The 13,672-nt window shown below is 33.2% G+C and overlaps 1 protein-coding gene across 19 annotated transcripts in view; it reads right to left on the bottom strand.

The window, feature by feature from the left end:
• LOC145247280 (suppressor of lurcher protein 1-like) overlaps positions 1 to 13,672 on the bottom strand; it is a 1,714,203-nt gene that overhangs the window by 38,154 nt on the left and 1,662,377 nt on the right. For all 19 annotated transcript variants that reach the window (XM_080108885.1, XM_080108889.1, XM_080108891.1 and 16 more), the window contains one exon: positions 9,949 to 10,139. In XM_080108885.1, the coding sequence (XP_079965011.1) occupies positions 9,949 to 10,139 (191 nt within the window). The remainder of the gene's footprint in view (positions 1 to 9,948; positions 10,140 to 13,672) is intronic.

Here is a 13,672-nt window from a genome sequence, read left to right as displayed (position 1 = left end):
GATGGCGGAAACGCCGAAAGCGCTCGCAGACTACGGAACACTTTTACACCATTTTACATATAACACAAGAAGGATTATTCGAAAACTGGAAAAAATAAAATGGAAAATTGTCAAACAAGAAAATGCTGTGCTGTTTAACAACATATATATATATATATATATATATATATATATATATATATATATATATAAAGTCACTTTGTGTGTGTGTGTGTGTGAGAGAGAGAGAGAGAGAGAGAGAGAGAGAGAGAGCGAGAAAGTTCAGTCCTCATAGGTTTCAAAACGGCTGAACCTACTTTTTGCAAATTTTACACAAAGCTAATTTATATGTCTGGCAGTGTTCTTAGATATGTTTTGTACGGAAATTCACAGAAGTATCGAAAATCGAAGAAATCCGATCGTAAAAATAGCTTTTCCTTCTTATTCATAAAAAAGAATACTTTTTAGAGAGAAATTACGTTACACCGGTCAAGGGTGATAATAAAATTTCCACAAATCATTTCTTCTTAAAAAAAAGGTTTATTATAATCTAGAGATATAGCTTAGTGGTAGTGCATTCGACTATAGATCAAATGATTTCCTGTTTAAACCCAGGTGTACGTATTATTTTAATTTTTTCTTATTAATGAATTCAATTGGCTTTCTGTGAACTAGATTTGTTAGCTTAAATGTTCTGCATGTACTAACCTACAAGTTCTCATCCACTCTTTCAATGTGACCAAACCATTGAAGTCTCCTGTTCTGTACACGATTCCTCATATTGTACAGATTTAATCTTCCTCTGACGTCATCAAAACTAAGACTGTATTTACGACTCAAATTATACACCTGTTCTATCATTCTCATATCATTTATCCCCATGCAACGCATTTCCTCAACCCTCACCGGTGTTGCCGCACTATTAACAATCATTTAGATTGATGTGTGGATAAATGTTTAAAAAGCAGAATTGCAATTAAAGTTTTATCTTTCTTTTTAAATTAAGTGACCTCTCTCATTCTTCTCTCTGTTAATGTTATAAAACCTAAGAATTGTGAAGAATGTTTGCATTAATAACCTTTTATATTGATTTCTTAAAATAAAAGTAAAAAACAGAAACCCCATTCATTTTTTTTAAATATGTTTTTGTATGCGTTAATTCTGTCCTTCAAAGAGTACACAATAATAAATTGTCTTCCTTAGGTTATTAGAATCAAGCTAGCCTTTCATTACATATCCACGGTCCTGGATATAACCTTAAACTATATCCGATGGTGAGGCCTCAGCTTGCGAGCTTTGGGGAGTGTGGAGCCATCCTTTAATTGCCATTGCTCCCAGGTCTACTCTGACCCGGAGTGGTAGTACCTGTTAGGGTCTCAACTATGGGCTGAATAGAAACTGACTTAAAAAAAAACAAATATACTCTATTAAAAAATTGTTCTTCAAAATCCCTAAAAAGGCTTGATATGCCGTAAAACAAAAACAACCAGCCAACCATTACACACATCCATTGTATCATTATTACATATTTTCCTCTCCAGACAATGCATGTTCTCAATCGTCGTCTATAAGGTTTCGTTTCCATAGTTCGTCATACCGTATACAAATGTGTGGTAGACTCTTCTCTTGATCGACAGTAATAACGACATGTAATGATTTTTATTTATGTCGGTATTGTTTCCAGTCAGTTTTCAGCCTCTCCTAATCACTACGCCCAAGCAATGCCGATTCAAGAGAGGTATGGTTGGAATTGCACAACCCTTGCCTCACAATTACTGCTTTACAAAAGTGTCCATTGTCTCTTGAGACTAAACAGACATCGCATGCGGTCTTCAGGCTAAAGTACTGAATTATGAGTGCATACCTGTCAAAACCGATGCTGTCCGAGGTGAAAAGGTCAAGTAGTTGACTTTACAGCTGTCAGGATTAAACACTTGCGAGAAAACAGGTCGATATAAACAAGCGAGGCAGAAGAGAAGGCGTTAGTAAAAAAAAAAAACGATGGTAGCTACGAGTCGTTGCTGAAATCTTCTCACCTCTTGCTCCCACTTCCTGTCTACCGACTGAAGCGTGCAACATAAAGTGAGAAATAAAATAATATTTTATATTTTTCTAACAAACAATTTTGTCGTTGCGAGTTCTTTTTTCTTGGTTGATGAGAAACTAATATTTGTTCAACTCGCTAACATCACATTTAATCCTATTTCTTTCAAGTCTATTCTTATAACGTCCAGTGGGTTTTTTGGGCTTTCCCTTCTGAACTAGAGGTGATACCTTGATTGCTCTACATTTACTAACCCTAACAACTTTCATCCATTACTTCAACGTGACCAAACCATTGAAGTCTCCCGTTTTATACACATTTGCTTACACTGCCCAGGTTTCATCTTCCTCTGAGGTCATTAGAACTAAGCCTCGCTTGAAGACTTATGTTACACATCTACATCATTCCTCTCCATGCAGCGCATGTCTTCAACCCTCACTGGCCATGTTTTACTTCCATACTGCGTACAAGTGCTTCATAGGCCCTTTCCTTGGACGAGTGGTAACAATTTGCTGGTTAGTAAAGGCAGAAGTTCCCAGGACTTTTGGAATCACACTCGACCCTGTGCACAGATTATAGAAATCAGAATAAGAAAGATCATAATATTTAATGCATAATTCTATCCTTAGAATTCATTAAGAATCCTGGATTCCATCAATATTAATTTGTTTCTTCTTCAATCTTAATTACTTCCAAGAAAACAATATGGATTCAGTTTTAATTATCCTGTCTCTTTGAATTGTGCTTCATATTCAAACATCCAATGATATATTTGTTTATTAGAGAGGGTGGCGTGTGGATACCAGCCAGGCGTGTGCACATGTGTTCGTGCGAGATAAAATATATCAAACTGAATCTCTCTTGCTCTTAAGACAATGGCTTTTAGAATTGAAACTCCATCTTCCTCGGCCAGGCTGATAATGAACTTGTTTTGATTCCATTTTTATCAATTGTTTTCTTCCTTGGAAACAAAAATAATCAATATTCTCAGAAATAGATACATTTAAATCCACAAGGTTTTGGAACTGCATGATTTGCTCAAGACGGGCCTGTATAATTTCCGTTTGTAAATGAGTAACTTGAGGAGAATAATGCAATAATTTTGATTAAAAAAAAGTGTTCATTAATTTAAATTAAGCAGAACTAAAAGATACATTATTACAAACTGTTATCAACTTATGCAAGATGAAAAAACGAAATTCTTTTGAGTTGTTCGATTCTTACTATTTCTGTGTGTAAGATTATATATATATATATATATATATATATATATATATATATATATAAAGTTGTGAAAATATATATATCGCAATTAAGCTACACAGAGTATTCCATTTCACTCTCGTGAGAATTCGTCAGGCTTATGCTATAACTTACTACCTAGCTCTACCTATGTATTGAGCACTTTTGGAATAAATATTGAAAAAATTCGCATAAAATTATATCTTAAAATATTAATTTAACTGATTGAATAAAGTAATCACATACAAACCGGTTTATGTTAGATTACTGAAGTTAAGCAACCTTGAGCCTGGTCAGTACTAAAACGGATGATCATTTGGGAATTCCAGGTATGTATGTGCTCTCCGCTTATTTCGCTATTGTTTCCAATCAGTTTTGAGCCTCTCCTTGCCACTGGTTTCAAGCAGTGTCGATTCAGGAGAGGTATGGTTGGGGATTGCGGAAGTCTTACCTCATAATTACACACACAGTTACTCTTACAAAAGTGTCCACTACATAATCAAGTTTCCTGAATTGATTTTTTTCAATAAAAGTTTTAAAATAAAGCTGTAGTGTTGTTTTCTTTAGAGTGACAAATTTATCGTTCCACCCTGTGGTGACAGCAGTACTACTCTTATAGCAATTTTGGTCATTTCTGAGGAGGGCATTTGATTCCAAAAAATTCAGATTGAAGTAAACAAAAGAGCAAAACTTACAAAGGTTTTTATTTTGAATTTTAATATTTCTGTTGTATTTATTATTTTTTAATTTTAGATATGATTGAAGATAATATTATTTGGATTTTTCTTTTATCTACATGTAATTTTATTTATATTTTACTAACGAGTCAACGTTTATCAAGGTCAGTGGTCGACTCAAGGATAAGGGTGTAAAAGAGATTGTCAGTTGGGCAGTCAACAACACTATGAAACGATTGGAAACGGTGGATTGCATGGGTGGAATTTGGTTATCCAGGAGGACGCCTCACCGAGTATTTGTTAGCATTGGACTGCCATGTTGCAAATGTACATACATGTGAAAATAGAAGTTAGACCCTCTGGATCTATTAAAAAAAGTTAAACTAATTTGTTTTCTTGTGTTTTTTAATGGAAATTGTTCTAGACTAGACCTGAAACAACTTGATGTTACAAATTTAAAAAAAAGATATTACTTCAAGGTCAAAAACTATCAAATGATAATTATTAGATGGACAGATTCCGATCCAGAAAACAGAAATTCTTCCCTCTTCGCCATAAGCATCATTCATGGAATGTGAGGTCTAAAGGATAATATAAGGAAAGTGAGCATTCCCTTGCATACTATAAATGAACTACTGCTGATCTATCTGCACTGAAGAGATGTGATACAGCGAAACTGCCTGTGCATTACTATATAATTATATATTTATTTCTTATACGGTTAGAATATGAGGATGCTAATAGAGGATGTCTCAGTATAAACGTCATTTAATTAATTGATAATATTCTGTAGATTTCAAGGTTGATAAATGAGATTTCATTTAAAATCATTCAAGGAGATTGAATTATCATTAAGAGTGGCAAACTTATCAATTTTCAAGTGGGTGGTTCTGTGATGAAGCCCACTTCTATTCATCAACAGAAAGAATTTTGTGGTCTGGGGAATCTGAAGTGCCAGATAAAGTCAATCAGAATCGCCATCTTGAAACATTACATAATCAGATTGTTTTCATCTGAGGATGATGTTGATGGTGACAACGAATCATCCTATCGATGCCGAGTTGCACATTTCGAACGTAAAGCTTTATTTTTGCAAGACATAAATCGCCATCTTGAAATGTGACGTAAGACTATTTTGGTTATTGGGACGCTGTTGATGATCAATAAAGCATTTTCATTCCTCTTGAAATAACAAATGTTTTGTATGAAATAATTACTATTTAAAATCTAGTTTCGTTGTCATGATCTTGCACGGTGACACTGCATTTCTGGAGAAATCACAGACGAAACATGTATGAATATATGTAGCCTGTAATGTTTGTATATATATATATATATATATATATATATATATATATATATATATATATATATATATATATATATATATATATCGTTAGTAACCATTCCAAAACCAGAAAATGTATTTATTACATACTCCTCGTATTTTTTCATATATTAATGTAGTACGCCTTACACGCACTTCGTCGAATAGCGGAAATTCATCAAGCAACTAATCAATGATATATATATATATATATATATATATATATATATATAAAATGGGTATATTTAGGCTCCTTTTTTCATTCAAGCAGACATTAAATACAACTGAAATATTTTGCTTTATGATTCTTTTTTTTTTCCGTATAACCATTTTTATATCAAAATCGAAAATATTCATGAACGTTTCACAGTTATCACGAACGCTTTCGATTCCCCTGCGAATCCTCTTCAGGTGTTCAGGTGGTTGCATCGTTTTCTTTCTTTTTTTTTTTTTTTTTTTTTTTTTTTTTGCTTTTGTTTTTTTTTAGAACCCATCACCCTACTATAAATAGCATCGCATTCGAGGAGAACAACAACATGTAAAAATGTTTGGCTTTGGCCGTAAACGACGAGCTTAGCCAATATTGGTCCACAGGCACGTTGATTTTAAAACTCAGATGTTTAATCGACTTTTCATGGACTTTTTATATGCTTTTAAACTTCTATCAATCGATACAATTTATTGTATATTTTACTTTTCACTTTTTTAATTTCCATATTTTGCTCCTATGCATTTCACCTCCTGAACATTTGAAGATGTTTCGCAGTCGAAGCCAAAGCGTTCGTGATAATTATGGAACAAAGTGTATACGCAAAGGTATTAATGTTGTTTTCAAGCTGTTTCATGCCAACTCTATTTCACTGAATATTGAGTTACCGATGTTTGCTAATGATGATTAATCTTTGTGATTAACCGAAAGTTTTCTATTTGATTTAAATTTCTATACACACACACACATATATATGTATGTATGTATGTATACACACGCACGCACGCACGCACACACACACACACACACACACACACACACATATATATATATATATATAATGAGAGAGAGAGAGAAAGAGAGGGAGAGAAAGAAAGAAATATACGATATATTACAAAATAAAAAGCCGTGGAGACCGTCTATATGAAAAATATAAAGGTAAAACAGTTAAAGACGGAAGAAAATAGTAAAAAAAGACAACCGGATCATAAGCATTTAGAACGAAACTGGTAAATATCTCGTTTTCTTATTACTTCTGTGTTTAATTGTTTTATCCTTTACTGTCGGTCCTGGATATGACCTTAAACTATATCCGATGGTGAGGCCCCAGCTTGTGGGCTTTGGGGAGTGTGGAGCCACCCTTTAATTACCATTGCTCCCAGGTCCACTCTGACCCGGAGTGGTAGTACCTGTTAGGGTCCCAACTATGGGTTAAATAGAAACCGACGTGAAAACAACAAATATATTCTATTAAAAAAATGTTTCTTCAAAATCTTTGGATTCGGCATTAAATAACCCGAAAACGGTTGATATGCCGTAAAATAAAAACAACCAACCAACCTTTACTGTCTTTCAGACATTTATGACATTCTCTAATGAATAAACATATATAAATATATTTACTTGAATGTTCATACTTTGAATAGAAAAGTTCACAAATCTTCGAAATTTAAAAGCTGATATTACCCGCATTCCATCATTACTTGGGTTCATGATTCTAAAAATTAAACCACAACTGAATCAAGATCTAATTATTGTTTCTTACGGGCATAAAATCCGGTGTGATGTTAGGATCAGTGTGAGAGGAATTGGAACCGTAAGAATTACATATGCATTCCTTAATTTCTCCCATTTTTCTCTCATATGTTCTTTTCAATGGAATTAAATTACGGATCAAAAATATAAAACAAATTTAGAAATTGATGAGAATATTTGAAATTATAATCTTTTGTTTGCCTGACTTTTTTTTTTCTCCGAGATTCCTTATGACTCCATTGACATTTCAACAACAAAAAAAAATCTTCTTGATCCGTAGTTGCATACATTTGATCTCTGCCTATAATTTGTTCATGTGATTCTTTTGAGCAGAAATTCTGCAAGTGTACATTGCTTGTTAATATTAACTTAACGAGAACAAAACGTATAATTATGACATTATTCTACCATCGAGTTGATCTGAATACGATAGCTGCAATTTTAAATGCATTTTGAACTCTGTTTTCTTTGTGTTTTTTTTTCTCTTTTTATTCTCAGATATAAAGAGAAGAGTGAATTTTGATCCACGATTTGAATCGCTCTGCAATTATAGATCAATGTCACAGAAGCTTTGATATTGATATTTTTACAAATGAAACCAAAAAGTGAGTGAGAATGATCTTATGATTGAACATACCTCGTAATCAGTTTTTTTATATATATAGTTTTACGAGAGGAATACCCGTCTCAGGATGGGTAAAACGAATTCACATACACACTCCACCGAACAAAACAGTTTTGTGGCACATTTATTTTACTTTACTGAAAAAAAAATCAAAATTGATGATACTTGTGTAATCATTTTTTTTTTCAGACTGTTATCCTCATTTTCACTTGTCGTTTCATCACCTGTCGGCCAACTCATCCTCTGGCCTTCTTCAGGTGATTAACCGCGACTGGATAGGAATGATGAGTTTTATAACTCTATCCCCAGTAATTACAACAACAACAACAACTATGAAGATGAAGATAAGAGTCTGAAAAAAAAAAATAATGATTACACAATTTATGAAACTTCATCTCAAAGGATTTCCCAAAGAATAAAAATAAAATAATATATAATAATGATACTGCTAGGACGACACAAAAAGTACAACTCTTTACGTATTAGGGCAAATTTGCCTCCCTTGTCTCAGTCCGAGACTTTAAATTCTCATAACTTCTCATGAGATTAACGACCGAAATAGAGTTGGGCTAAGGACTAATGGAGGAAAAAATATCATTCCCGCCCGTTTTACTCGAGCCATTAACCTTCTAATGGATTATGTTTTATTTGTCCTTATGTGTATTTTATATACGGCATGATCACGTTGGCACACCAGTTCATGCTGAATCACCAAAGTTAAGCAACATTGAACTTGGTCAGTACTAAATGGGTGACCATTTAGGACTTCCAGGTGCTGTATATACTCTCTGCTTATCTCGGCATTGATTCCAGTCGTCCTGGACTTCTCCTTGCCACTGGGATCAAACAGTGTCGATTCAGAAGAGGTGCAGTTGGTTACTGCGCAACTGTTGCCTCATAATTACAGGCGCAGCTGCCCCTAAGGTGGGCATCCTTTGTCTTTTAAGACTGAACGGAGGCATCAGATGTGTTCTTCAGAATAAATGTATATAACCAAGCAACCGTGAGGAATTATCTTTATCGTTTCTAATCTTCCATGTGCTATTTCCTTTATACACACACACACACACACACACACACACACACACACACACACACACACACACGAAAGCTGGACAACCTGCGGTGAGATGTTTTCTTATATTAATGACTAGCCTGGGTGCCCGGCGTTGCACGGGTGTTTAATGGTGTATGTTGAGTAAAAAAAAAAAAGTGGTAGTAGGCAGGCAGGCTCGAATCCATACCATGAAGGAGGAAAAGAATGTGAAAGAAAACGTGACGTCTTTGCTGTTGCGCTCATAACCAAATCGGAAATGACGAATATTTAAATAAAGGATAGCCAATCGAAAAGAGGGGATGACTTTCGAAAATATCAGCGAAAAAAGCGACTCCACCCTGTAGAAATAATGTTTTTACCCAATTTTTCGATATTTGTTGTCTAAAGGGTTGAGCTTCAAAACAATACTGATCTCATGAAAATCCGTCGCTTTGTCGAAAGTTTTAGGCATACATACATACATACATACATTTAAATAGACAGGTGAGATTTATATCGTAGAAGATAATGCATCACAGTATATAACATATACTTATTCCAATTTTTTATCAAAAGCATTATTTGATTGTGAATTCCAAATCTGATTGGTTAGTTTCACTTTAAATAAAAGGATACGAAGTTCATATTTAGACTCTGTTTTAATGACGTCATCTGGGTTGGTGCACCAACCACTAATCTCTATCATAGAAACTGAGTCCAAAAATAAAAAAAAATGAATCACTAGTAGATTTCTCATTATCCAGCAACCACCAGCCTCTGTCCCATCACTGCAGTTTTGCATCTCTGTGCTTGTTTTACAAATAATTCAGTAGAATATGTTTTGATGAAGTTAATGCTCTGGTGCATCCTTGATGTAAACACACCACACCAACTCGACAATTGGTTAAATCCGATCCATACACTGTTAAGTTCCCCAGACACCCGACAGCTTTTTATTCTAATTAGCATTTTTTTTCCTCAAGCTTCCAGTATTTGGAACTCCCTTCCTGTTCCTAGATAATATCAATATTCAAATATAGTAAAAACAAACTTCTTACTGCATAATTGCTTACTTAGGATGCCCCCTTTAATTTCTGGTTCCAAATCTAAAGGAATTCCTTACATGTCAGAGGCAATATGTATTGTCTGGGGTGAACTAAAGATTAAACGAAAATTCATCTTATTTTTTTTTTTGTCTTGAACTGTGTGTAATAAAAAATGGTTCTATTCATAATCGCGCAGGAAAACTCATGACATGAAAGCACGGTACTTACTTCGAACAAAGGCATAATCCGCCTGGAATCCTGTTACAGTATGAGAATATGTAAGACTCCTGAAGACGACAGTCATTCTTTGTTCATTTGACATGTACATTGGTGGCAATTTCCGGCCACATTTTGTATCCAAATCTGTTGGTTCTCCATCGATGTAAATTGTTATCGTAACGGAATCTGCTGCTTGGCAACTGAAAAAAAACAAAAAGGAAAATAAATGACTTTTTTTTTTAATTTTAAGAATTGTTACTTATTTGTTGAGCCCCTTTCAATATCTTTCTTTTAAAATATATATTTTTTTAAATTTCGCACTTCATCAATTATTAAACTAAAGTGGAGTTAATCAACGTTTGTAAGGTTAACACTTTTTTCGCTGCTTGTATTAATAAATAAGAAATTGTGTATATGTTTATACAGTTAGAATTGTATTTTGTGTCTGATGATTAGCCATTTTGGAATATCTTTTAACGAAATAATGTTTAAGCTTGTCCAGATGATTTAGAAACGATGTAACAGTGAAGAAATACATCTTATAATAAACCTGTTATAACATATCATTGCTTGGTTATTGCCAAATTATACTATAATATATATATATATATATATATATATATATATATATATATATATATATATATATATATATATATATATAGGCTCGATTATTAATGCTAATAATCGTTGAGTTTAATTTAATTAATATTGACTTTGGTTTAATTGGTATTTGAACATTACCGAAATTTAATACCTAAATTTTTGTTAAAAATTATAAATATATATATATATATATATATATATATATATATATATATATATATATATATATATATATATATATATATATATATATATCTTGGATAGGGTCCAAAAAAGACTCTCAAACCTAATAGGTCCCACTTTGTCAACTAGGCTCTAACCCCTGTCCCATCACTGCAATGTTGTATATCTGTGCTTGTTTCACAAATATTTTAATGGAATGTGTTCTGATGAATTCATTGCCCTTGAGCCCCCTCGACGTACTTGTGCCCTCTCGACGTTCATATCCCCTACAAATCCCATTAGCAACAAAATCATATCCTTCACTGTTAAGGTACGTAAATGCCAGAAAGCTTTCTACCCTCGAACAGCTTTGGAATTTCCTTCCTGCTACCTGCTTCCCTAACTGTACTGATACGCAGAAGTTCAAATGTTAATCCTTCTTAGGTATGATCCCAGATTATTAGCCCCTTACATCCAAGTGGGGATATGCCTTGTTTAGGGTGAGGTGAATAAAAATATATATGTATATATATAATTCTAAATAATAATTGTTTTATATTTACAGACAATAGTGTTTCTTGCTTTCGAAATCATCAGTGTATGGAAGTTACATTTCCTATTCGTCAGGAGATTCAAACTCAGACATGAAGCCACTTTTGGCTCCATCCACTAAGCCATTACTTCCAGCTACTAACAATTGCCAAAAGAATTAAATGAATTCAACAATCTCCAAATGCCAAATGCGAGCACAATCAAGAGGATTCAAACAAGTGAAATTGTGAACATTGCATAAACTCTAGTTGACTGCTTTTTAATTTTTATTTCCCAGTCAGTGCTCAACTATAAGACTTTTTAAAGGAGTCTAATAATTATAAATAATATTTTTATACCCACAGGCACTAGTATTACATTCTTTCACAATTATCAGTGTAGGAAGTGGCAATTACTATATGTATAAATACATCTTAATAAGATAAAATATTCCTTGGTTTGAGGATTGAGTTATATTTTTTTAAATAAATTTTTAATTCTTCTATTTAGCTGCAATTTGTAATTTACAAGTTTCTGCCTAATCCCTTACCCTCTTTCACTCTGGTTTTTGTCCTCCCTGTTTTTATTTTATACACTACCTTTCACTTTCACTCCCGTCTCTTTCTCTCTCTCTCTCTCTCTCTCTCTCTCTCACTCTGTTTATTAATAGTCAAAGCTAATAAAACTAATTATAAAACAGACGATTTGAATAGTTTATAAGAATCAGTAGGAAATGTCACTACAAGCAGTAATTATATTTAACCAAGAAATGGAGGTGGGAAGATAGAGAGGAACGAAAGAATAATTTGGATTTTTACTTTTTAAATTTGCAAACTCCTTTTTTTTTCACAATCCAATCTGAGCTCAAGAGCTCAATACACTATTAACGGAGTATCAATTTGAAATTTCGGTTAAATATGTTAAGTCCACAAAATTTTGCAAGAACATTAGTTTGAATAATGCAAAGTATCCCCATCTCCAAAATTTCCAAAATATTTCACTTCATAATTCCAACGAATGCCACCATAATTTCAGAGAGAGCTTTGTGGAAACTCAAAAGCTGTACTCCGAACGATTTTGGCTAAATGATATACTTGAGAACCTATTAAAATCTTCTTTTAAATATTTCCTTGACAAAATAACAGCCTTTTCATGTAATTTACTGATGTAGTCATTTCAGGAATAAAAATTGTTATGTCGCATGAATATTGTTAAACGTTGTGGTGCGACTCGTGACAGTTATGGACCCAAAATCATGATATGCACTATAAAACATACGTCTGTTAATACAATTTCTATTAATTATACTATTGTGTTTGTATTAATTGCCGTGCCCCGATGTTGACCTACAATTTCTTCAATGGTCATTATGATCTACCGCAGAACCTTTTATTCGCTCTTACACCAGCAAAAGGTCTACACGGACACTACATGAAACTTTTCCCTGCCAATTTCGATTGAATCGAAAGAGGGCTGCAATCTCAATCAGAATCCATAGATTTTTGGAATAGACTAGAAGTAATAAATACACTTACAATGCAACAAGGTAAATTTGGACAGGTGCTTGACTACTGTTTCCTCTTTTCTGTAATATTGTACTATCTTTTGTCTATATTGTATGGAAGCGCAATTTATTTAGTTTTTGTCAAAGAATTTGAATTGAAAATCGTTTGAAGGCGTCTTTTTCGATTTTGGATGCTGGGTCATTAAACAGACCACTTGAACCATGATTATAAATAATACGAAGACGAAAGAATTCAAGGCTGCGTCATGGCTAATGATCGTTGCATAATTCCCCTTCCATTGAGCAACAACAATTATGAGGTGACGTATTTCTGGCATAAAAATATCATCAACTAGAATATAAACATACCATTGCTAAGTCGGGATCTCCTCGGAAACCAGAAAAAGATGCACTATTGCTGCTTTTTTTTGTCATTTGAACAAAAGTAGAATTCTACGTTCATGTTTATGATTCTAGGTTATAAAAATGTCCATCATACCCAGGATCAAAGACGGATTGGACAAAATATTCAAACGGTATATAGATATGTACATCATATTACTGTTCTTTGTATGTGAGGGTTTTTTTTTTTCACTTTTCTAATTTTAGTAAATTTTATTTACTTGTTTTCCTTATTAGTGAGTTGGTATAATTCCATCTTAAATTTTCAGCTTGAGAAGAAATAGTTAAAAGACATCTTCACAAGCATTCTAAATTCCATTAATATTAATTTTTTCCGTTAACAAAGTAGTTAAACCTAATTTCTGCAAATTTAACCTTTTATTTTTTATTAGCTTTATAACAATTCTTTGCATGCTATTCAATCTCGATACTGCATCCAATGTTTATGTCTAGACATTGGAGCCCAGACAGCAATGCAATATTCAATGAGAAATATTATTATAAGACCACAATGCAATATTTTATCTG

Source organism: Euprymna scolopes, chromosome 25 (genome assembly GCF_053919585.1).
Source record: "Euprymna scolopes isolate OS-2025 chromosome 25, ASM5391958v1, whole genome shotgun sequence".
In the NCBI taxonomy this organism is placed as follows: Eukaryota; Metazoa; Mollusca; class Cephalopoda; order Sepiida; family Sepiolidae; genus Euprymna; species Euprymna scolopes.
The sequence above is the reverse complement of the archived record's forward strand: the minus strand, read 5'-3'. Positions and strand labels throughout refer to the sequence as shown.